At 59.8% G+C, this 24,449-nt stretch overlaps 1 protein-coding gene across 1 annotated transcript; it reads left to right on the forward strand.

Annotated features, from left to right (window-relative positions):
• The first annotated feature begins 280 nt into the window (after nucleotides 1-280).
• BCORL1 (BCL6 corepressor like 1) lies at nucleotides 281-23,777 on the forward strand. Its single transcript, XM_056491021.1, has 14 exons — nucleotides 281-369; nucleotides 7,498-7,636; nucleotides 9,837-9,927; nucleotides 10,166-12,718; nucleotides 12,972-13,137; nucleotides 13,581-13,661; nucleotides 13,810-14,271; nucleotides 16,155-16,384; nucleotides 16,470-16,676; nucleotides 16,750-16,916; nucleotides 17,027-17,172; nucleotides 18,023-18,100; nucleotides 21,315-21,468; nucleotides 22,416-23,777. The coding sequence occupies exons 2-14, from the start codon at nucleotides 7,551-7,553 to the stop codon at nucleotides 22,690-22,692; spliced, it is 4,698 nt and encodes a 1,565-aa protein (XP_056346996.1). The 5' UTR covers nucleotides 281-369; nucleotides 7,498-7,550; the 3' UTR covers nucleotides 22,693-23,777.
• The last annotated feature ends 672 nt before the right edge of the window (nucleotides 23,778-24,449 follow it).

The raw sequence follows: 24,449 nt of genomic DNA on the forward strand, positions 1-24,449 counted from the left end.
GCCGCGCCGGGCGCGGAGCCCCCTCCCTCCCTCCCCGCGCTCCCTCCCTCGTTCCCTCCCCGCGCCCGCCCGTTCCCTCTCCGGACCGGCCCCCCCGCGCGGGCCGGGGCGCGCGGCACGCCGGGACCCGCAGTCCGCGGGGCGGCTCGGCGGCTCCCGGCCCCGGCGGACGGACTACGGCTCCCGGCGTGCCGCGCGGCCGCGGCTCGCTCTCGCCCTCACACTCCGGCTGCCGCTGCCAGTGTCTCCTCCGCCGCCGCCGCTGCCGCCGAACCGCCGCTCGCAGCGCCCGGGGTCCGACCCGCCGCCCTGGGGCAGGGGCCCGCCCCGGCCCGCCGCCCCCCGCCGCCCGCCCGCCTCGGGGAGCAGGTGCGTACCCAGCGCCCCGCGCCGCCCCGCGCTGGACCCCGGCCCCCGCTGCCCGGGCACCCCGGGCCCGCGCCGCCCCGCACCCACGGCACACGGGGGCAGCCGGGGGGGAGCGGCCGGCCCGACCCCCCCCTCCGGGCCGTCCGGACGGGATCTCCATGGAAACGGTCCCGGGACACCCCCGGGGGCGGCGGTGGGGCGGCGCGGGGGGGGGGGGGGTGTGCGGGCCGGGGGGGAACGGCGACGTCCTGCGGCGGGACAGCGGCGGGGCCGCGGCGGGCACTGACAGCGCCGGGCGGGGGGCAGCGGGCGGCGGCGGCGGCGGCGGCTCCGCTCCCCGCCCCGCGACGGCGCGGCGGTGCCGCTGCCCTGCCCGGCACGGCACGGCTGCTCCGGCTCCGGCACCGGCGGCACCTGCCGCTGCTGGCGGGGCGGTGCGGGGGGTCCCGCGGCGGGGCGGGGCGGCCGCGCAGCGCGGCGCTCCCGGGGCGGCGGTGGGACGGCGGCGCCCGGCGCTCGTGGAGTTTGGCGGCGTGGCCCGAGCCCGCCCGCCCCGGCCGCCGCCGTGCCCGGGGCCGGTTCGGCTGCGGGTGCCGGGCGGTGGCGGAAGAGCCCCTCCCCGGGGGCAGCGCGGCCGCCGCCGCCACCTCCATGTCCGGGGCTGCCCCGGTGCGGCAGCGCGGGGGCCCGGCCGCGGCCGCCGGGGCTGCGGGACGCTCCGCCGGGGAGCGGCCCCGGGGGCAACTGTTGAGCCGGGGGGCTGCGGGAGCGGGCGCGGGGCAGCACGGCGGGGCCTGGCCCCGGTGCGGCTGCGGGGTGCGGGGCGCGGCCCCCCGGAGCGGCCCCGCGTCCCGGGCAGGGGGGGCTGCGCGCCCCGGGGCCGCGGGCCGTGCCGGGGGCTGGCGGCGGGACGTGCCGCGCCTCGGGCGGGGGGCTCCCGGGGATCCCCCGCCGAGCCGGCCCCGGGGCGGGCTTCGGCCGGGGCCGGGGCGGTGCCGCTCCGTGCCGACGCCCCCCGACGCCCGGGGCGGGGCGGCGGGGGCGGCCGGTCCCCCGCCCGTGCCCACGGTGATGGCCGGGCAGCGGCAGGACCGGGCGCGGGAGGCGGCGCTTCCTGCCGCCCTCACCGGGGAGGAAACCGGCCCTCCCGCGGCAGCGTGCCGGTACCGGGAGGGCTCCTGGCTCCTCGGCCAGCGACATCGCTGCCCTCATCCCAGCCTGGGTGAGGCCGGCTCGGAGCAGCACCGCGAGAAGGTCTGTCAGGCTAAAATAGGGACGAAGTGAATTTCTGCTGTCACAGAGCATCCGCTCTCTGGCACCCTCCTCCCCTGGAGTCTGGGGATGAGTGTTAGGGCAGGGCCGGTGCATCCCGTGCCCTTCGCAGCTCCTCTGCATCTTTTTGGCCCTGTCTGCGCAGCCTTCCCTTCCCTTTCTTCTCTTCCCTTCCTTCCCTTCCCTGCCCGCTGTGCCGTTTCCATTGCCCTGGCCACCCTTTGGCTTTGGGTGGTCCCAGTGCCAGCGCTGGCGGGCGGCTGCGTGGCGCCAGCCGAGGGCAGCAGCTGCGCCGCTGTCACCTGGGTCTGGAGGCGCATTCCAGGTGTCAGAGCCCGGGCTCCAGCGGGGTTTGGCCTTCAGAGCTGCCCTTGGGACCTCTGGGCTCTGGAGCACCAGTCTGGCTCCCAGGCATGGGAGGCTGCACTCTGCTTTTGGGGTTTTGGACGATGTGCACCTTGTCAGAGACATTTTTGAACATTGTCATCCCTTAATGGCTCTTTTTCAGTCCTTAAAAATGTGCGGGCTTTGGTGGGGGCAGCCTGGTTGTTGCAGACAAGCCCGGCTTTAGTGACACCAGTTGTCCAGCAGCTGGGACCAATTATCACGGCACTGCCCGGCGTGCAGCAAACTTTTATTTTTTTATTTATTTTTTTTTTCTGAAATAGGGACGGATTTTTTTTCTTTCCTTTTTTTATTTCCAATTCATCGTGCCGAGGATCTATAATTACGTGTGGTGTTACTGTTTCTTTAAATCAGCTTAAGCAAATGCGTGTAGGCAAAGCCTGGCTCAGCTCCGCAGCGGCCGGGGCGGCTGTGCAGGCAGCGGGGACCAAACCCGGCTCGGGGCCGCCCTCGCCGGGCACCGCTCTGCCCAGGCTGCCCCAGAGGTGGCCTGGCCCTTCCTTGCTGCCTCTTGTGCCTCTCTAGTCATTCCTGGGCCATTCTCCTACAGTTTCTGACCTCTGCATGAGTGGTAACATAATGTAAGATAGACTGTTCTCTCTTTTTTTTTTTTTTTCAGTTTTCTTGTTTAAATTTTTCCCTCGTTGCGTATCGTGCCCGCTGCGAGTCCTGTGATAGGGCCGTCGTAGGTTTTTTGATTTAATTTTTGGTTTAATTTTAAATTTTTTGCCAGCAGTTTGCTCAGCCAGGTTTTCCAAAGTGGTGCTTGGGGCTGAGGTGCTGGGGGCAGGTCTTGGGCTCGGTGCTCGCTCCAGCCCTCTGCACCTCCAATGGACACCAGACCATCACATTTCAAAACAAATAGAATTCCTTGCCTGCGTTACTAATGGCAACAAAGAATTGCCAAAGTGAACAAACTATGGCAAGGGAAGGAGACCTGGCTGTGGCTGCAGAGTGTTCCCTTCTGGCCCCCCTGACCCCCGGGAGGAGCTGCAGGGCACATCCCACCCCACTCCTGTCAGAGTGGCCAGCTGTGCTCTGGGCGCTGAATCCCACCCGAGTTTCCAGCAGCTGACCTCGTTTTATATTTTGTAGCCACCCAGGGGATAAAACCCCCTTTCCTGACAGGTTTGGCTGCTCGGGGAATGACTGTTTCAAAGGTGTCTCCCGCGGGTGTGTTTCCAGGGTCAAAGTGCATTGCTCCCGGCCTTCCGCAGTGTCCCCTGGCCACAGGAGCCACACGCTGCTGTGGGAGGGCAACCTCGGCATCCTCCCCATCTCCTGCTGCCCAGGATGGGCTGGCCCTTCTCTGTTCCATACAGAGGGCTGGGAAGTCCTTGTCCTTCCACTCAGTGCCAGCATGGAGGCACCACTGACTGGACAGCTCATGCTGTGCCCAAGTGACCCACACTGGGATTCCTGGAGTCGGCTCATGCTGTGTCCAAGTGACCCACACTGGGATTCCTGGAGTCGGCTCATGCTGTGGCTGCTGCTCATGCAGGAGAAATGGCAAAGCTGATTCTCTCCCTGGGTGAACCTGTGCCACTGTGTGAGCTCCCTTTGCTGCCTTTTGGCTCTTTGCTTGCTGCTCTCCCGCCTGTGTTGGGGATGATGTGCCTGCCCAGAGCAGGCAGAGGGAATCCAGGTGCTGGGGGGTTGAGAAGACTGGCTGCTGCTGTTTCAGTACCTGTCCAGGCAGGGTGCAGCAGGACACTGCTCCATCTCTTGGAGTGTAGCTCACGTGCAGAAGAGGAAGGGAAAGCCCTTTGAAATCTGGGTGGTTTTAGTACTTGGAAATGGACAGAGCAGGAAAGTACATGGAAAGCCTTTGAGGGGGCTCAGGGCAGCACGGTCCTGCAGAGGGGTGTGTTTGCACATGGAGGTGATTGGCACAGGCTGTCTCTGGGAGGAGCAGGGAAAAGCCCCCTTCCCACACTGGTAGGCCTGGCTCTGTCACAGGTGGACACTGTAGGAGGTCATGGCTCTGGGTAATCTGATCAAAGTGAGTTAGACCAGGTGGCAACAGAGTTGTGACATCTGTGAGGGCAAACACCAAGAGCACCAGACTCCCCAGTGAGAAGCAAACCTTTGGCTATCCGTGACTGGCAGCTTGGTGCCAGCCTGAGAAGTTGCTTTACGTGATTGCCAGTGCAAGTGCTTGAGGAGCTGAGAGTTGTCAGGTTGGGGACCTGACGGGGCCAAGGGATGGCTGTCACTGGGAAAAGAGGGTGGCTTGCAGCAGGATGGCTTCAGAATCTACTCTGCACCCCCTTTGCTGTTAGAGCTGGGGTGGGAGGTGTGACTGTGAGGGGCTGCAGTGGGGCACTTCAGGCAGCTCAAGCTGGGATCCCCAAGAGCCAGGGAACAGGCAGGGTTTAACAGGGCTCAGCGTGGAGGTGGCATGGGCTTAATTCTTGTCAGCAGTGGGAGCTGGCAGGTAAATGCTGGGGGAGCCTGTCCTGGAGCCCTTGCTCAGCCTGCCCTGGAATGATGGTTGTCTTGGGGCTGCTGGGTTTTCATTGCAAGGAGGACTTGTCCATAATGAGATAATGGTTAAAAAATGTCCATTCCTGAAGAACTTAATCTCAGGAAACTTGTTTCCATCGCTGTACAGCAATATTTCAGAAGAGTAATTTCTTGACTTAATCCAAGGGAGCTTCCATGGGTAGCCAAGTCATCACTAACCCGAGTAAAAGCACGCTTTCACTGCAAGGAAAACATCTGCTTTGCTTTTCCTGGAGCCTGGAAGAGGCGGGTTTGCAGAGTAGCATCGTTTCCTTTTGCGAAACGGTGAGATGTGTTGCCTTAATGAACAAAATCCCCTTTTCTTTTAATTTGCTGTAGTAGTTTCATTGCAAACCTCTTGGAGGGCTTGTTGGAGGCGAGTGTGTTCAGCACCTTCCTTGCTCACGGTTTTGTTTTGGGAGGTGAAGGTGCTTTAATAGTGTATGAGCTTCCCCACGCAGAATGCCTCGATGTTCTTACTTCATTCTAAACTCGTTTTCTTTGGCGTTAATTAGAATTGGCTGAGCACCTATTTAGCTAAATCAAAATAAGACTGTGGTTTCGTATACACTTCCTTTGGCAGACGTTGTGGATTAAGTAGAGTCTGTGCCAGGCTCTGCCCTCTCTCCCTCTTGGTGAAGCTGATCTAGGAGCTGGTATAGGTTAAAACCAGTTCAGCCAGGAAAAAAAAAAAAAAAAGTTTTAAACAGAGATCAAGTCCCTGGTCAGGTTTACTGGGATACTGCAGGGCTTCAGTGGCATGACTGAAGGGGTGAAGGGAGAGAAGGGCTTCAATAGTTTCTCAACAGCTCGAAGACAGGCATGTGAAGCCATGCCCTAGTTGTGTTCTCCAAGGGTTTCCTGCGAGTTTAATTACATCCCTTTAATGTCGCTTCCAGCTGCACCAGTGTGGATGGGAGATCTGCTCACTTTCCGACTCGGCTGGCAGTGTTCTGACCCAGGCAGGCTGCAGTGGCTCTCTCTGGTTCCGTGGTGCAGGGGATGCTGCTAATCCCTGCGTTTCCCACTAACTTCCTGCTCTGCCTTTCTAAGGATGCTGTTGCTCCACTGGTTTGCGCTTGAACCCCGTCTGGTGCTCGCCCCTGTTTTATTCCTTCTCTGAGTTCATATCTGGATTCTTTTTCTTTTCTGTTCTTCGTCCCCTGTGAAGTGCCTGTCTTTGGCATGTGTCCCACTTGGTCTGTAGAGGATAGAGGCCAAGAATCCACGAACAGAGTTGATTTCTGTCGCTGTGTCCTCCCAGCTCTCCTCTTGTGGCCGTCATTCCGGCTCTTTTCTCCAGCTCTTACTGGAGCACCCCAAACGTGCTGTTCCTTCCAGCTGCTCGTAGCACCCCGTTATCACTCCTCCCTTGCCAGACCTATTCCGGGGTCACGCCTGATCTCTGCTTGTCCCCAGCTCCACGTCGTGCATCCCCTTCCCCCGGGGCACAGAGGGTCCCTTTGGATTCCCCCTGGAACATCAGTCCTGCTGCTGTGCTTGGGGGCAGAACCTTCCTCCTCCCCTTCTTTCAGTTTAGCCTAAGATGGTGAAATCCCCGCAGATTGTTTGTTCCCCTATTTCCTTTATGTTGCATTTCTCTCCAAGCATCGAAAGACTCCTCCCCTTCCTGCTCCAAGCCACCTCGTTCTCTTTGGGTATGACCCTGCTCTCTGCCTCGGCGTCTGCCCGTCTCCCCCATCGCTGCCGAGCATTTCTCCCGTCTCACAATGTGCGTTTTTAGCAGGTTTCCCCTCTCCCCCTGACCTCTGATTTCCGTGCGCTGTTTGCTTACTGGTGCCCTCGTACGTGCGGATGGGTCCGTCGCTTTCCCTGTGGCACACCGGCTGCCTTGCCCCCGTTTCTCCCGAGTGCCTGGCCCCTTTCCCCTGCTGCTGCCCGGGGCTGCGGCGGGGCCACCCGGCAGCTCTGCTCTCGTCCCTTGGCCGGCAGTCCCTGCCTGGCTCCTTTGGTGGCACAGGCTGCCGCTCGTCCCGTGCAGAGCTGGTGTCGCCAGGAGTTTGTCAGGGAAAAGACAGCCGGCAGAGATTGGGGATCACGTGCTGCTTCCAGCTAATTCCCACTCCCACCGCTGCACCGGCAGCGTTGCCGTGGCTCTGTGCCTGCTTTACCCTTCAGGGCTTAGTATTTCCCTGAACCTCCTTGACAGCGTCTCTCTCCCTTTCGCAGTCAATCCTGCTTGGTTTGGCTGAGTCCACTTGTTAGCACAGGAGGTCCTCTCTTCCTCCTCTGCCTTTTCCCTGGAGCAGCAGAGCTTCTCAAGGCTCCAGCACCCAGCGCTGCACGATTGGCTGCAACGCTCTCCCCTGAAAGCTCCACCCAGCCGACAGTGCCTCATGGATGCTCCTGAATCTCTGGATTCCCTCGTGTTTTCCACCTGTAACTCCAAAGAAAACCAGCACCTTCCTCACAGAAGGAGGGGATAAACCCTCGGCAGCACCACTGGCAAACCTCTGCTCCCTCCAGGAGCCCTCAGCTGGGGACAGACCCTCCTTGTTTGAGGCTTTGCCCCTAGGACCTGCCGTGGGCTGCTTTAGGAGAGTCCTGTGCAGCCTTGAAGTTTCAGTGCTGTAAAAGGGCATCACCGTGTACAGCTCTGCTTGGCGTCTTCTGGTGCTGGTTCTTCAGGGAGAAGGAAAGTGGGGGAATGTTTCAAAGGACGTGTGAGTGTGCAAAGGCACTTGTGTGAAACTCTCGTGGTAGCCAGCAGCTTTTTGTCAATAACAGTGTTTAATGAGAGGATGGTTGGACAGTGGGTTCTGTCCAAAGGCACTGCTAATTCCTCCTAGCCCTCATCCAGACCTGTGGCATCCCGGGGCGTTGTTCCCCATCTGCCTGCAGCAAAGCTGGGGATGAGTTTTCCAAAAGGGAAGTTGAATGGATCATCCCAAGGAGCGTTCCCAACCCTCTGCTTCCCTTTTGCAGGCAGAGTGGTCCCTGGAGCCCCAGCAGGTCCTGGAGGGTGAGGAGCAGCTGTCATGATCTCTACAGCACCTCTGTACAGCGGGGTGCACAACTGGACCAGCACAGAGCGGATTCGCATGTGTGGCCTCAACGAGGAGAGGTGAGGTGCGTGGGCGGCGGGCAGGGGAAGGGAGGCTCGAGAAATCCCTCTCAGGGGTCTGTGGGAAGCCAGCTGGTGCTGACTCAACCCTTTTCTGGGGTCTAAAATGGCCTGAAGTGCAGATGAGCCGCAGGGAGGGGTTGGATGTGTTGGCATTTTGGGAGTCCCCACATGCCATGCTGCAGTGAGGAGTGTGCTGCAGGTCTCAGCTCGGGATCTCTTGCCCCAGAGTGGTTATGTTGCCTCCACAGCTTTGATGCTAACAGGGCCAAGTTGTCTGCACCTGCTGGTGGCCTCACTGGACCTGTGCTCTCAATGGCCAAGGAAGGGAAAGAGCTTGAACTAAAAGCTTTTGGTGACCCAGGAGGGTTTGTGCCAACCAAATGATCAGATGGGAGGGTTGTGACTTCCACCAAACAGGGGATTAGGGAAGATTAGTGGCTGGGAGGTAGGATCGATCAAGCCAAGCTCTGTGGCTTTGCATCGCCTGTTCATTCCCGTGCTCAGGCGCCTTATTCTCAGAACCGACTAGTTTGTGGCTTCCTCAAGGCCACCGCGTCTGTTCCATGCATGTGCCAAAGCCGGGGAAGTTTTTATGTGCAACGTGTGGCTGTCACTGCTGGCCGCGGGTGCCGAGGCTTTTGGCAGGCATCCCCCGAGGCCGGTGGGCAGGGACGAGCCGCAGGTCTGGCTCGGGCAGAGCTGATCTGCAGCCCCGCTGTGTCCCGCAGATAAGCGCTGCCACGGCCCTACCATGAACCGAGCCTCCGGCGCTGCTCCCGCCTTCAAACAGGCGGCACATTCGGAGATGTGCGGGCAGGGCGGGGGGCTGCGATCCCCGGCTCTCTGATCCCCGATCCCCATCTCATTCCTCGGGCCCCGTTTGTGCGAGCAGTGCCAGGGAGGATCCCCGGGAGGATCCCCGGGAGGAGCCGCGGCAGGGCCGGGCGGGCACCGCGCTCCGCCCTCAGCGCTGCTCCGGGCTGGGAATGTCCGGGAATGTCTGGGAATGCCCGGTAATGCCCCGTAATGCCCGGGAAGCTCCGGGAATACCCGGGAAGCGCCGGGAAGCGCCGGGCCGGGCGGGCCCCGCGGGCGGGCGGGCGGGCGGCTGCGCTCGGGCTCCCCCTGGCGCTCGGCTCCGGCCCCGCTCCGCTCCGGGACCCCCGGGACCCCCCGACCCCCGCCCGCTCCGGGACCCCCCGAGACCCCCCGGGACCCCCCGACCCCCGCCCGCTCCGGGACCCCCGAGACCCCCCGGGACCCCCCCGACCCCCGCCCGCTCCGGGCTCTCGCCCCGCCGCCATCCCCGGCCCGTGACCGCCCCGCCCGGCAGAGCCCTGCGGGAGCGGCTGGGCTGTCACTGAGCCGGAGGGAGGCGGGGATGGCACGGAAACAGGTCCTGGCAGGGGGGAACAGAGCAGGGTCCTGCTGCAAGGGCTGCAGAGAAGGTTGTGGGTAGGAAGCAGAGTGCCAGAGAGGCAGCCCAGAGCGAGGTCCTGATGCTGGGGGTATGTAACATGCCCCAGCATTGGGGGTACTCAGTCCAGGGACAAATCCTGTGCCCACAGCTCTGTGTCTGTGACTGTCAGGACATAGGAAGCAAATCCAGCTGAAATTATGTCATCAACAGAATCCAAACTCGATCTGTTTAGTGCTGGCACTAGCAGCTGTCCACTGAATATCGCAGGGGAAGGAGGGTCCCAAGGAGGTCACAGTCCTTGTCCTGAATCCCAGAGGAATCACATTCCAGAGAGAGAGGGTCCAGACATGCTGGCCAGCAAGACATGGCGCATGGGGATGGCTGTGGACACCTGCTGCTTCTGTCCAGGCCTCCTGAGCCCGGGGAGCTTTGGCACCAGAGGGAGATCCCCACTGGCAGCTAGGCTGGGCTGGGGGCCCCAGGACAGGGAGGAGGCAGGAGGAGTGGGAATAAGGAGGAAGAGACAAGCAGGATGAGACTCAGGGGAGGATGGAGAGCTGTGGTGGGACAGAATGGGAAATGGAGGGGACAGGAACAGGTGTGTGGCACCAGGCTGTGACACTGGGGTAGGCTGGGCTGGCCCATGGTGAGGCCAGGTCGCTGTGAGTAAGGAAGGTGTACAGCTGCTCCACTGTCCCACACAGAGGGACAGAGAGGGGTGGGATTCTGGGAGGGTATTTTGGAGTTTCATAATGCTGTGTCTTCTTCCTCACCTAGGAGAGCCCCCATTTCTGATGAGGAGTCAAAAACTAGCAGCTCCCAGCACTTGGGGTCTCAAGAGTTTTGTGTCAGCAGCACCCTTTCCGAGGTGAGTTCTTTGGGTCCAAGAAGGCCATTCCCTGATGGAACAGGCCAAGCAGGAGCATTTTCCCTAATGGATTAATAGACTCCCTCTTGAGAGGACTGCAGTGAGGCAAAGCCATGCTCTCCTTTGGGCAGAGCTGTCCGCTGATTTTGCCTCTGTGTCCGGGCTGGGCAGACCCTTCCTGCTTCCCTGGGTGCCACTTGCTGAGCTCCCAGGAACAGCTTCTCCCTTCTTGCTGCAGGTGGAGCTCACAGCAGTCAGCGGTGGTGGCAGCAGTGCCCAGGGGCTGGATGCTGATGGCAAGGTGGAGGAAAAGCTTGGACCCAAACTGGAGGAGCAGCCACCTGATCCCAACCCAAACCTGGAGTGTGTGGGAAAGACTGTGACAGATGACACCCTGGGCCCTCTGGCAGGTCAGGGGGATGGCAGAGGGCAGGAGCCAGCGACCCCCAGAGCTGTGGAGCAGGAGAGCAGCGGTGCTGATGCTGCCTGGACGCCGGCAGATCCTCCCAGCGACAAGCAGGCTGATGCTGCCCCAGCCTGCTCCGTGCCTCCGCAGAGTGAGGCTGCTGGGAGTGAGAAAGGCCCCCCGAGCACTGCAGCACCGGGGCCAGGCGTGCTGGCAGAAGGGACGTTGTCTGTGGTTGTCTCCAGCTGCAACACCTCTGCCTCCACTCCTGCCACCTTCACGCTCAACAGGGTTTGCTTTCCCGCCTCTCAGGCCCCTGCTATGCAAAAGCTGCCCCTGTCCTTCCAGGCTGGGGCTGTGCTGAGCCCCAGCCAGTCTCTGGTGTACATCCCCCCGCCCAGCTGCGGGCAGCCCCTCAGCGTGGCCACGCTGCCCGCCACCCTGGGGGTCTCCTCCACACTCACCCTGCCCGTCCTGCCCTCCTACCTGCACGAGCGCTGCCTGCCGGGCATCATCGCTTCCCCAGAGCTGCGCTCCTACCCCTACACCTTCTCTGTCACCAGGCCCTTGGCTTCGGACGCCAAGGTGGTGTCTGTGGAGGTGAATCAGCTCAGCTGCCCCCCACCCTCGGGCGGAAGCAGCGCCCAGGCTGCGGCTGAGAGCGCTCCCCTGCCCAGCAGCGGGCTGGCCCTGCCCTCCAGCCAGGCTCTGCCGGCAGCAGCAGCCCCAGCTGGGAGCGCTGCTCCCTCCTCTGGCACCGCCGTGCAGGCCAGAGCCCCGGCAGCTCCCGAGCCGCACGCACCGGGGGCTGCCACCTCCCTGTCCCCCCTCAAGTCCCCTCCCCAGCTAGAGCGTGAGATGGTCTCGTCCCCGGAGTGCAGCGAGATGCCTCTGGATCTCTCCTCCAAGTCCAACCGGCAGAAGCTGCCTCCCCCCAGCCAGCGCAAGACGCCCCCCATGCCCATCCTCACCCCCGTGCACACCAGCGGCAAGGCGCTGCTCACCACCGTCCTCTCCAAGTCGCAGCGCGCGGCGCAGGCCACGGGCAGCAGCGTCACCTCGTGCCTCGGCACCGCGCCGCCCCTGGTCATCTTCCCCGAGTTCCTGCGCAACGGCGAGCAGGGCTCCTGGGTGAAGAACACCGCGCTCATTAGCACCATCCCCGGCACGTACGTCGGCGTGGCCAACCCGGTGCCGGCCTCGCTGCTGCTCAGCAAGGACGCGGGCGTGAGCCTCGGCAGGGACCCGCGCCACCTGCCCAAGCAGGAGCCCATCTCCATCATCGACCAGGGCGAGCCCCGCGGCGCCGGCGTCCCCTGCGGGAAGAAAGCCAGCCAGGCTGGCACGGAAGGACAGCAGGATCCTGCCAGGAGACTCCTTCACGCCAGAGTTGCTCCAGGAGCTCCTTTGTGCCAGTCCAAGGACATCGCAGCCTGGAATCCCGTCCAGGGAAGCGTGTACCCGCGATGCCCCATCAATGGCAAACCTTCCAACCCTCAGCTCCTGCCTCTGGGCTGGTCTCCGTACCATCAAACCCCGCTGCTTTCCATCGGTATCTCCACATCAGGGCAGCTGCCGCTGGCCCAGAGCAGCCCCTGCCAGCCGGCCGGGGCGGGCGAGCTGCCGGCGTTCCCGAGCGCGCAGCCGGCCGAGCCCGGCGCGGCCGCCCAGAGCCTGCCCGAGGGGCTGCCCCGGCTCCCGCCTCAGCAGCAGGATGCTGCGGCCAAGAGCAAGAGCTGCCGGGTCCTGCCCAAGCCCTGCGAGGAGCCCTCCAACCCAGCGCCGCTGGAGGCAGGTCCAGCTCTGCAGACCAGCGCGCTGGATGGGAAAGGGGGAAAGGGGAAGCTGGACAACGCTCCAAAGAGTCAGGAGTGCACTCAGCCGGAGGCTGGCTCCGGTCAGGACAGCAGCGCACAGACTGAGGCTCCCCAGGGGAGCTGTAGCCTCAAACAGCTGGATGCAAAGCCCAAAAACCAAGTGTTGGCGGCGTACTTGTCGCACGAGGCGCCGGCGGCGGGGCAGCAGGTGCCCAAGGACGGGCAGCGCAAGGAGCCGGGCTGCGGGGGCTCCCGGGAGCCGCCGGCCGCCGAGCCCCTGCCCTGCGGCCAGCAGGTGGATCTGTGCAGGGTCAAGAAGGAGCGCGTGGAGTGCGAGGTGTCCTTTCCCTCGGTGACCTGCCTGCGGGCCGGGGCGGCTCCCCAGGCCTTCCCCGAGGCCAAGCTGAAAGGAACGGGGCAGATCAAGCAGGAGGGTGGCACTCGCTGCAAGGCCAAGCGGCAGCATGACGGGGACACCCGGCAGAGCCACAAGAGACTGAAGTGCCAGGGCCAGGACAGCGAGGAGTCCCCAAGCAAGGCGGGCAGCCGGAGCGCGCATGGCAGGAAGGTGCGTGGGACCCCTGGGTCAGGGCAAAGGTGGGGCTGGGGGAGAGCAGGGAGCTCCCATGGGGGGACAGCTGAGGGCACGGGGCTTTCTACCTGGCTGTGGGGGAATGTACCTGTGCTGTTATCCAGGTTATCCAGGGCAAAAATGTCAAAATAGCTGCAGGGCACCAGCGTAATCAGCGGAGATGGAGTTTTGTCCTTTTTGCGGGAGCCAGAGGGAAGCTCCAGCTTCAGCTCATGTCCTCCCTTCACAGTGGCAAAAACACCACGACAATCCACGTGAGCTTGGCAAGCAGGAGGGCCGGGGCAGCCTGGGAGCCCCCACGGATCACAACAGCCTCAGGGTAAAGCGCAAGCGCCGGAGGGCAGCCAAGACAGAGTGCCCATCTCCGGCTCACCGCGGGGACAGCCACGAGGAAGGTACTCCTGGGAACAGCAGCAGGTTCCTGCAGGGTCCCCAGGGGCCAGCCTGCTGCTCTCCTGAGGCCAAATGGCCTCTGGAGCTGGGTTGGGATCCAAAACAGAGCTGCAGCATGATCAGACTCACAGAATGGAGGAGGTTGGGAGGAGCCTTAAAGCTGATCTTGTTCCACCCTGCTGCTGTGGGCACCTTCCACCAGACCAGGTTGCTCCTAGTGCTCCCAGTGGAGCCTGGCCTTGGATGTTTCCAGGAATGGCACATCCCCCACCTCTCTGGAAAACCTGTGCCTGTGTTTCAGCACCCTCATTTTCAAAAACTCCTTCCCTATGTCCAATCTAAACCAATCTCCATTCGTTTAAAGCCATCCCCCTTGGTGGCACTGCTGCCCTTCCCACATCCCAGGTGTGTGATCTCTTTTCCCAAGGCTGGCTTTTCCTCACAGGGTACTTGGAGAAGAAGCCCAAGAACAACTTTCGGGATTTCATCCCGGTGGTGCTGAGCAGCCGGACGCGCAGTCAGTCGGGTGAGCTGCTGCCCTGGCCCCTGTGGCAGTCCTGCTGGCACTGGGAGCATTCCCTTTTCACTTGTCCCTGCATTTTGTCCTGCTTGGAGCCTCTGCCTTGTGGATCCTCTTGGCTTTTTTGTCAGCTGGAAATCCCACTTTATTGCAGGAAGCATCGCTGGCTCTTCTGCTGGTGTGACGGGAGAGTGTGATGTGAGTGGTCAGGAGACTTCACCATTGCTGGAGGAGGATCAGGAAGAAGAGGAGGAGGAGGAAGAGGAGGAGGAGGAGGAGGAGGAAGAGACATCCTTGAAACATCGCAAGCTGCGCAAATCGCACAGGACACCCCGGTGCCACAGCCGCAGGGACAGGGACAGGGACAGGGACAGGTCTGTGTCCGAGAGGAGCAGCTGTCACACCAGGAGGAGCCGGGAGCTGCCCTGGAGAGCAGAATCTCCCAGGCAGCTGTGGGAGCCCAACGAGGAGGAGGAGGAGGAGGAGGAGGATGGCCACATCAAGAGGAAGAAAAGGAGACGGCAGAAGAGTCGGAAGTACCAGACGGGGGAATACCTGACGGAGCGGGAGGAGGAGCAGGTGGGGTATCCCCACCGGAGGCGGAAATCCAAAGCAGGTACAGCCTGGGAACGGGGTTCTGCTTCTAAACTGGGCACCAGTGGGAATTTTTGTTATGTGCAGAATTTTGGGGGGGATTTGGTTTTTGTAATTTTTGTTGTAAGGATGAAACTCCCTCACTTTTAATGACTTGGTGGCCGCAGCATGGGCTGCTTCAATCGATCAGCTCTTCTTTCAAAAACATTTGCAGTAAATTCCAGAGCAGTAAACAGCAATTTGTGTGGCTAATTAGACACTGATCTTACCCTTGGATTAAGACAGAGGGCGTGGGAAAACGAGGATGGGACGAGGTAGCACAGTGGAATATTTCTGGACAAGCAGGGCCCCTGGGAGCCACACTCAGCAATCTGTGCTAACACAGGGGGATGCAGAGCCACCCCAATCCAGCTGGGCTGCTCCTGGCTTTGTCTTGCTCTGTGAGGGCCCCTTGCAGCCTTGCACCAGGGAGCACAGGGGTGACAGGGTGCAGTGACGGGGGAATCTCCCTCTGTGGTTTGTAGGTGTGAGGAGGAACAGGCTGTGCCTGCCTGTGCCCACCTGTGCCACTGCTCCTGTGCCTTCCCCTGCCACTGCCAGACCCTCTGTGAAACCAAACCCATGATGGGCAGCAGTCCCTGTGGTCCCCTCTCCCTGTGGGACCTGGGTGCTGGTGCTCACCTGTGGCTCGTAGCCATGGCCAGAGTCACACAGGTGTGATTCTGTCATGGACAGCTCTTGTGCCAGCCCTCTGCATGCTTGGGCTGTGCTCTTGGAGGGCATGGAGTGGCCACTGCCCTGTTGCCTTCTGCCACATTGGAGCTCAGGCTGGTGCTCCTGGGGTGCTGCTGAGATGCTGCAGGAGCAGAGGTGCTGCTGCCCTCCAGCCCTGGTACCTGCTCCAGCACAGCTACACTATCCTGCCGTGCCTGTGAGCCTCTGCCAGACCAGGAATAAAGTGTCAAGTCGCCTTCCCAGCCTCTTGGCAGCTCAGAGACACTCTCAGGACTGGTTCTGTTGGGAACAGGAGCCTGGAAGGAGCTTTGAGTGCAGTGGTGTTCAGGAGGGTTTGCCCAGAAGAGTTACCACATGTGTTGAGTCTCTGTCTGTCTGTCCAGCTTCCCTCAGAGGCTGCTCACTCAGCCCTCAGATAGGGAGGGGACCTGCTGTAGTTTGGATTCAGAGGTTGTGGTCTGGAGCCATCTCCAGTGGCAGTGAGGTCCTGAAGTTCTCTCCATGCTGTGCAAAGTCCTTTCCTCTGTCTCTTTTTAACTGATCTCTTACTCGTTTCATGGAGTGCTGCAGGATTGAGTGAGCAGGGTCCCTCCATTCAGGGAAGACAAGGCTGGATTTCCCTTGAGGAATCCTGGTGCTTCCTAACTGGATGCATGTAAATGAAGTCTTAAATGTGCCCCTTAATTTGAGGGGAAGATGTGAGAGGGCAAGGCAGGGCCTGTTATGTTTAGGCAGCAAGCACTGAGTGTTCACAGGCAGCTCCTGCCTCTCTAAGACATATCCCAATGAATCCTGCTCCTGTCTTCCCTTGGTGTCCCATGTCCATGCTGAGTCCATCCCAGATGGGAGGATCTGTGTGTTCTCTCTGCTTCTCCTTCCTGCAGTGACCCTGGGGCTGGATTTAGAATCGTGGAACCCCAGAAAGGTTTGGGTTGGAAGAGACATTAAATCTTACCCAGTTCCACCCCCTGCCATGGAACCCCATTATCCCAGGGTGTTCCAAGCCCTGTCCAACGTGGCCTTGGACACTCCCAGGGATGGCACAGCCACAGCTGCTCTGATTTCTGTGCAGCTCTCAGAGATGGGCAGTTTGTCTTGCCTGGTGGCAAACATCTGGATGATCTTCAGAGTGGTATCTAGAGAAGCTCCTGATTCACATTTCTGCTCTAGACTGCAGGCACCGAAAGCAGAAGGAGTCTGGGAAGGGCAAAGGCACAGAGCTGCAGCTGAGGAGCAGGCTGTCCCCATCCCCCAGGAAGTCCCAAGCACGCACGGACTTTCGGAATGGCTTCTTCCTGGAGCACTCTGACAGCTCTCCTGCCCAAGAAGAGCTGGAGAAACCATCAGGAAAACGCAAATGTAAAACCAAGCACCTGGCAGGGATCTGTGATGAGGGGAAGGTATGGCTTGGACGGTGAGAGGAGAGGGGGACTCCTGTGAGTCGTTACCACATGTGCCAAGGAGCTGTGTTCCTTTCTTTCCCAGGGGAAAGGCTGCTGCAGCCAGCCCAAAGCGTGCTCTCTGAAGAAGGCCCAGGACTTGTGCACACTCTGTAAGTCGCATCGGGGCAGCGCGGGGAGCTGCCCCGAGCCGCCCCCGGCGCAGAGCGTCCCTCCCGGGGCCCGGCGGCTGATCGTCAACAAGAACGCGGGGGAGACGCTGCTGCAGCGAGCAGCTCGCCTGGGCTACAAGGTGAGTGAGCGAGCGCCGAGCCCTCCCTGCGGCTGTGCCCTCACAGCCGGCCTCACAGCCCCGCTCCCCGCAGGACGTGGTGCTGTACTGCCTGCAGAAGAAGAGCAGCGACGTGAACCACCACGACAACGCGGGGTACACGGCCCTGCACGAGGCGTGCGCGCGCGGCTGGCTCGACATCCTGCACGTGCTGCTGCAGCACGGCGCCAACGTCAACTGCAGCGCCCAGGACGGCACCCGGTGAGCCAGGGGGGCTTCTTCAGCTGGGCCAGCACCAAGGGGATCTTGGCCCAAAGAGAGTCTCAACCCTTAATGAACTCCCGGCCCCTCTCTGCCCCTGCCCCTCGCAGGCCTATCCACGACGCGGTAGCCAACGACAACCTGGAAACCATGTGGCTTCTCCTTTCCTATGGTGCTGACCCCACTCTGGCCACATACTCTGGGCAGACAGCGGTGAAGCTGGCCACCAGCGACGTGATGAAGCGCTTCCTCTGTGGTACGTGCCAGGCTGGGGTCACAGAGCTCCAGACCTTCCCCTCTGGCAGCAGGCAGGGCCAAATCTGGGTGTCAAAGGGCCTGAGCAGAAAGTGGCTCAGTCTTTCGCTCTCTCCTGTCACACAACCATGTTTTTACCACCCAGATTTCAATTATAGAATTGTATATGTTTCCTGTATAGGATACAAGTCACTTTTCAGTTTTCCATGTGCAAGGAGATGACTGTGCTGTGGTCACACAATTAAACAGTGCTCTGCTTGGAGATGCTGTTCCACACTCCCTGGTTCTACTGCTTAGCCTAATGGAACAGATTTTTGTTGCCAAATAATGCTGCCTTCTGTGGCAAAAGAGCCCTGCCCAAATGCTGCTGCTGACAGAAAGGGCCCTTTTGGATCCCTATGGCTGCATTTGGTGCCATTTCTGTACACACAAGTGTTATGGCTTCTCCACAACAGCAAGGAAGGGACAGCCAGAGCTGGTTCCCAGACAGAGACAAGACAGAAAATCCCCAGTGTTGAAAAAACTCTGTTTGCCCACTACCTGTGTGAGCTCCTCCAGGCTCAACTACTCACACAGGTTTTGGGGATAGGTCAGGACTGCTCTACAAATCTTTCTTTCCAAGCCACTTCACACTGTCTGTTGTTTTCCCTTTTCTGCTCCCATTTCCTGGCTGGGGGCCTGGGCTGGTGCCCACTCCTGAGTGTGGACACCCTTCCTGCAGCTGTGGTTCAGCTTTTGCCATAATGCCTAAGTGGGGAAAGCAGCAGGGGTGAAGCAGCTCCCCTGGATCTGTGGCTGTGCACATTGGGGTGATGCTCAGAGGATTAACCCTCTCGGTTTCCCCTCTCTAGATTACCTGTCAGACCTGCAGGGCCGCAGTGACGGAGACCCTCGGACAGCCTGGGACTTCTACAGCAGCTCCGTGCTCGGTGAGTGCAGAGCAGGAGGTGGTGCTGAGAAACACATCCAGAAAACCCCTGAGGTTTGGCCTCATCCCTCTCTACTCACACTTTGGGTAGAAACCTTGCCCTGAGAGGGAGTTGCTCCTGGGACTTCTTTGGGAAGCTGAATGTGCATCCCTTTGGGTGCAGGACTGGGTGCCAGGTTCTGCTGGTGATTCGTGAGGCTCTTTGGTTCTTGATCCCAAGCACATCATTCTTGGAGCAGTTCTTGTTGCTCCCCTGCTAACTGATCACCAAGGAAGGTGAAGGATGTACTTATTCCTTCAAGGTGTGGAAGTCTTGAACTTCCAGGTTCCCAGAGCTGCCCATCTCTCTCCCCTGCTTTGGAGAGGAGATGTTCATCCAGAGGAGCTCCTGTTCTTACAACACCAGGCATTTTTCACAGTGAAGGGCTGACTTCTGCCTTTACTGTCACTTCCTCAAAACTGTGGTTACAATAAGATGTTCTGGATCTGACATGGGCCAGTGGCACACTGGAGTCCCTGCAGCCTCTTCCATGTTCAGCACTCCCGAGCTCTCTGTAAGGACTTGGAGCATTTACCCTGGCAGGCTGAGGCTGCTTGTTGATTGCAGTTGCTCACCTTCCTTCTAGAAACAAAACCAAATCTGATACATTCAGGAGGTGCTCTGGGTAGAGGACTTGTCCTTGGAGGACCCTGATGTCTTTCCATTCCAGAGCAGGAGGAATTCTTCACTCCTGAGAGTGCTGTTTGTAGGCTGCTGCACCTCTGACCTGCCAAGAGAACAGTTCAGACCTCAGCCTCCTTCCTCAGAATTTCTCACTCTCAAGGCTGTCACAGTTCTTACAAAGAAAAATAGCCATTCTTTTAATTTATTTTAAAAGATATCTTTTAGGGTACTACCCCTTTTGATTTATCACTGCTTCCCTGCTGCCCCATCCACGGGGCATTCCCAATGCTGCCTTTGGGAGGCTGCCTGGCAAGGCAGGAGCTAACCCAGCTGGGAAGTGATCCCTTGCCCTGCCAGGTGTGTTTCCAGCAGGCACAGGAAGGGAAGGGACCCTCCTGCCCATGCTCCTGGGATCAGTTTACAGCAGCAGCTGCGGTGCCAGCCCCGCGTCACCTGCGCCGTGCCAGGCACTGCTGCTGGACACTGCCAGGCCTGGGACATGGGCTGCTTTCTTTACAGCCTGTTCACTGTGTGTCCTGAAATGTTCCTTTCTGGCTCAGGTATCTCAGCAGTCACCTGGGGTCACCTGGCACAGGTACAGCCCAGGGCAGTAGCTGGTTCTGCTCTGGAATAACTGAGCTGCATCTCACTCAGGCAGCAAACAACTCTCCAGTGGATCAGTCCTTTGAAATCTCCCTTTCCATCAGCTCCACCAGCTGAAGCACTGTACATCCCTCAGGGTACAGGAGAAATCCCAGGCTCTGCTTGAGCTGTTCCTATTCTTTGAGGCAGGAATGCTGGCCACATTTTCCTTGAGGTCTGCAACTCTCTGGGGGCGGCAGGATAATGAAGGAAGCCAGGGTGTGGGATCTCTGAGGTGTGGAAAAGTCATCAGAGTCCTGCACTTGCTGCTGCTGGAGCTCCAGACACAAATTCCCAGTCCAGGATTTGTCTCCACCTGGGACAGGCATTGTTGTGCCTGATTGTCTCCCCCAGGGGTACAGAATGTTCCTGTCCTTGTCCCGGCCTTTGCAGGGGCAGACAGACAGCACTGAGCTTTCAGGACAGACAGCAAGCCCTATTTTTGCCACATTAAATGCATTTAATTATTTTTTTCCGAGTTGCTCAGGAAATCTGAGGTTTTTCAGTGATGGCATCTGAGCTTTGCCAGCAGCAACATTGGATCAATAACCACGTCACTTATTTTTGTCCTGTTCTACAGCGAGTTTGGACAATTTCAGCACCCTGTTTCTTAGGGAATTTTTTTTCCCTTGGCAGCACTAGGAAATAACTGTTTTTCCCCAAGACCCTGCCTGAGCCAGTGTCTCCTGTCATCTGCTGTTGTTCCTCAGTTGGAATCTCACTCGTGCTGGGTGAGCAGCTGGGTGTGTGAAGCTTCCTCATGCAGCACACCAGAAGATTTTCTTTTTTCCAGCCTTTTCTCTTGTGCGTGGGGTTGAACTTTTGCATGATTGGTTTATTTGCTCAGGGGAACATTGGGTCTCGCTGCTTTCTGTAGAATCTAAACTCTCTTATCTGGAAGTTTTTGGAGCTCTCCTGTATTACCTCAGTGGGACACCACCACTCTGCAAGCTTAAGACTGTTCCCACCTCTTCATAGTAAAATCCAGTAAGCTTCTCTTCAACAGGATCTTTTCAGATTGGTAAACAGGGAAAATTACCTGGTTTTAAATTATTTTGGATCCAGCCTGCTGTTCTCCATCCCCTCTGGACACAGATCCAGCTGGAGCTCAGATGAGTCCTGGAACACCCAGGCAAATTCTCTAAGTCATAGAATCATGCATTGGTTTGAGTTGGAAGGGACCTTAAAGTTCATCTTTTTCCACTCTTCTACCATGAGCAGGGACACCTTCCACTGTCCCACGTTGCTCCAAGCCCTGTCCAGCCCGGCCTTGGACACTTCCAGGGATCCAGGGCAGCCAGAGCTGCTCTGAGCCCTGTGCCAGGGCCTCACCACTCTCACAGGGAAGAACTTGTATATATCCACCTCCAGTTTCTCCTCATGCTTGTTGCTTGGTTGGCTGAGTCTCTGGTGGCACAGCCTCACTGGGACAGGTGCTGGCTGCCCTGGATCACCTGCTGGAGGTTCTGGGGGTGGGATCTGGGTGGAGAAGCTCTTGAGGGGCAGAGTGCTTACTGTGCCTTCCCTGGTGGGGCCTTTGCAGGCAAAGCCTCTCTGCATCCACCTCCCACCTCGCTGTTCCAGGCTCTTCCAGGCTGAGGAGTCTGTCTGGCATGGGAGAGGGGCCAAGGCCACTTTGGGGTCCACCAGTGGGGTGGTTCATGGTGCAGGCTGTGTCCTGTCCCAGCTGTGGGACCAGAGCACACTGAGCTTCCTGCCAGGACTGGGGATGTTCTCCCACCTCCCCTGGCCAGGACTTGCTCCATGTTCCTCTGGCACCAGGGGCTGGAGGGGAGCAGGAGGGTGCAGTTCTCATGGCTGCAGGAATGCTGTGGGAAGGTGGCAATGCCAAGGAGTGCCAGCATGGGCTGGGTGTGACTGAGCCGTGCCAACCTCTGTCCTGTTGCAGAGGGGAAGGACAGCATCGGCTGTGACCTGCTGCTCAACCCTCCAGGGAGCTCAGACCAGGAGGAAGAGGAACAAGAAGCAGATAACTTCATGTTTGAGTTCTCAGACAAGCCGCTGCTTCCCAGCTACAACCTGCAAGTGTCGGTGTCCCGGGGGTGAGTGCCTGTCCTGGAGCACACAGCAGCACCACTGGGGTTTAAGTGCTGCTCGTGGATCTCGGGTGGTTTTTTTTCATAGAATCATCACAGAATGGTTTGGGTTGGGAAGGGCCTTACAGCTCATCCCATTCCACCCTCCGTGCTCTTCCATTAGACCAGGGGCTCCAAGCCTCATCCAGGCTGGCCTTGGGCACTGCCAGGGATGGGGCAGCCACAGCTGAGAAGTTGTGGCTGTGGCACTGGGGAAGTTGGGGAAGCACTGCCTGGCTTGGCACAGCCTGGAATGTTCTCAGGGAGCAGGGAAGGCTTGTCATGCCCCACCTTCCATGGCCAGGCACATCCTGCTGCCCTGAGTGTCTCTGTGTCAGGAAACTCCCCTCTCTCATCCCTGTGATCCTGCTTCTAGCCCCATGTTCCTTCAGCAGCAGCTCACACTGATGGCTGTGGGATTGTTTCCTTTCCATCATGGCTATATCAGTCCCAGCAGTGGAGCAGCACTGCCACCTGCACTCCTGTGACACAGTGGCTGCTGCTGGAGTAGAAGGGTGGCTTGGAAGAGGCAGCAACCATAGCATTGCTTTTCTGTGCAGCAGATTTCTGTGCCTGCCAGTGTCTGTCCATGCAGAGGGACACATGCAGCCTGCCCTCCAGCAATAAACCACACCAGAAGCTCCATTTCCTGGCCATGTGGCTTATTCCTGGCAGGGAAGCTGCCAGGACCTTGTTGAAGGCAGGACTTTCACGCCTCTGTCCCTGGCTGGCTGTGAGTGTTTAAAAAAGCTGTGACCTGTGAGGCTGTGATCAAACCCAGTCTCTGGGCTCCTGAGGGGAAGCAGCAGTGGAGAACAGTGCCAGGGCCAGCGTGCCAGGAGGGCAGGGGGTCAGGAGCCGTGCCTGCAGCCCCTCCAGCCCTACAACCCTCTGTGCTCTTGCCATCCCCACAGGCCCTGCAACTGGTTCCTGTTCTCCGATGTGCTCAAGCGCCTGAAGCTGTCCTCACGCATATTCCAGGCTCGCTTCCCGCACTTGGAGGTGGCCACGCTGCCGCGGGCAGAGTTCCAGCGGCAGGTGTCCCTCAGCCAGGTGCTGGCACAGGAGGAGGTGCCGGCCAGCCCCGAGCCGGCGCCGGGCACGGCAGAGACTGTGGAGCTGGTGCACTACGAGCCCGAGCTGCTGCAGCTGCTGGGCTCGGCCGTGGAGTACCAGGCGTGGAGCAGCTGACGGGCACCGGCCACTCCCGGCATCTCGAGGCAATAATAAAAGGACCAAGGGGAAGCAGCTCTCTCAGCGCCAGCAGCAGGGGCCGAGCCTTTGAGCAGCCGCTCCTCCTCTCCTCAGGGTCTCCGCCAGCTGGGGAGGGAGGACCCTCGCCTCCAAGGACTTGCCGAGGTCCCCCTGCCACGGGCGGCGGCGCTCGCTGCCGCTGCCGCAGCTCCGGTGGGTGATGGACGCCCCTGCGCTCAATGGGGGCTCGGAGGGGCAGCGAGGGGTGCGAGCCGCCGCCCCTCCCCACCGGACCCCACGGAACTGCACCTCTCCGTTCGCCCCCCCGCCCCGCCCCGACGTCTTCCATAGTATTTATTTAATTAGTATTTAATTTGTAATGTTTTCTTTGTTTTTTTGCTGAGTCTGTATCACTGTGATGGTGATGGGGGCTGTCCCCCGCCCCTCTCCAGCGTGCCCCGAGGCCAGCCCGGCTCAGGGGTCCCCACAAGCCAGGGGACAGCCCCTTCCCTTGGCTTCGGAGCTGGCTCCTGCTGCCAGCGCTCAGCCGGGAGCCAGCCCCGCTGCTCCATCCTCTGCCGTGCTCCTTCCTCCATCTCATCCGTGCTGCTGCTCCCTGTGCCCCGCTTCGGCAGCTTGTTCCCCGCCCCAGGCTCTGTCCCCAGGGCAGCAGCCGCCCCCTGCCCCGCTCCCCTCGCCCCGCCGCTGTCCCGGGAGCGGGCGCGGGCGGGCTGCTCCGCCTCGGGGCCGGTACAGTTTTATTGTACAGGTGCTAACAGGACTGAGGTCGGGACAATCGGGGGATTTCTGGCTCTCCCCGCTCCGCAGCGGGAGCCTTGGGTGAGTTTTTTTTGTTGGTTCGTTTTTTCTTTGTGTTGTGTTTCTTCTCCCCAGCCAGGGCAGGCGTTTCCCCCCTTGGAGCCCCGCTGCCAGCCTTCTCCCGGGGGCCCGGCAGCACCTTCTTTAAGCCAAGGGTTTTTTTGCCTTTGGGTGTGTATTCTGGTTGCTCTTTCTGATTTCTGTTTTATTATATGCAGCAACAGGCTGTGGTGTCAAAAACACTGATGTACAGAAAAAACCTGCATCAGGCTCCCTGGCTCCTGCCTTTTTTTTTTCATTCGTGTTTTAGACAGATTTCTGTGCTTGTCAGCCTGAGTCTGTGGCTCAAGGAGGGGAGAGGGGAAGTGGCCTGTGGGACCTGCAGGGCCCATGTGTCTGCACAGCTGGGAAAACAGGGAGACTCCACTGCTCCTCCCAGTTTCCTGCCTGATCCTGGTGCTGGAACTCTGCAGCCAAGCCCAGCCATCCCCAAACACAGATGTCAGGGTAGCCCTGTCTGTCCCTGGCTGCCTTTAATCTCCGCTGTGGGAGCAGAGCGAGCTCAGGGCACTGCTGTAGGTTTGTTATTTGTTTCCTTAGAAAGGGCAGCAGGTGTGCCCTGGTGGCAGGATTGGAGGAAAGCGTTGCCCACACGCCACCAAGAGGAACTCCCCAAAGCGGTACCAGGAGCAGTCAAGGCAGGCCTTAAAAAGAGAGGGGAGGGGTGCTCCTACCCCACACTCTTCATGAACCTAAGGAGGTGCAGCCTTAGGAAAACTCACCAAATTGATGATCCGAAATGTTCAGTTGGAAGCAGGTGGGTGGGATGGAGCTGACGGATGTGAAGCAGCCCAGGGATGTGAAGCAGAGCAGCTGGAGCACCTGAAGCCTGGCAGAGGCTGAGGGCACAGGCTCTGTTTGGCTGGAGGAGCACA

This window comes from Oenanthe melanoleuca, chromosome 4A (assembly GCF_029582105.1).
Source record: "Oenanthe melanoleuca isolate GR-GAL-2019-014 chromosome 4A, OMel1.0, whole genome shotgun sequence".
NCBI lineage: Eukaryota > Metazoa > Chordata > Aves > Passeriformes > Muscicapidae > Oenanthe > Oenanthe melanoleuca.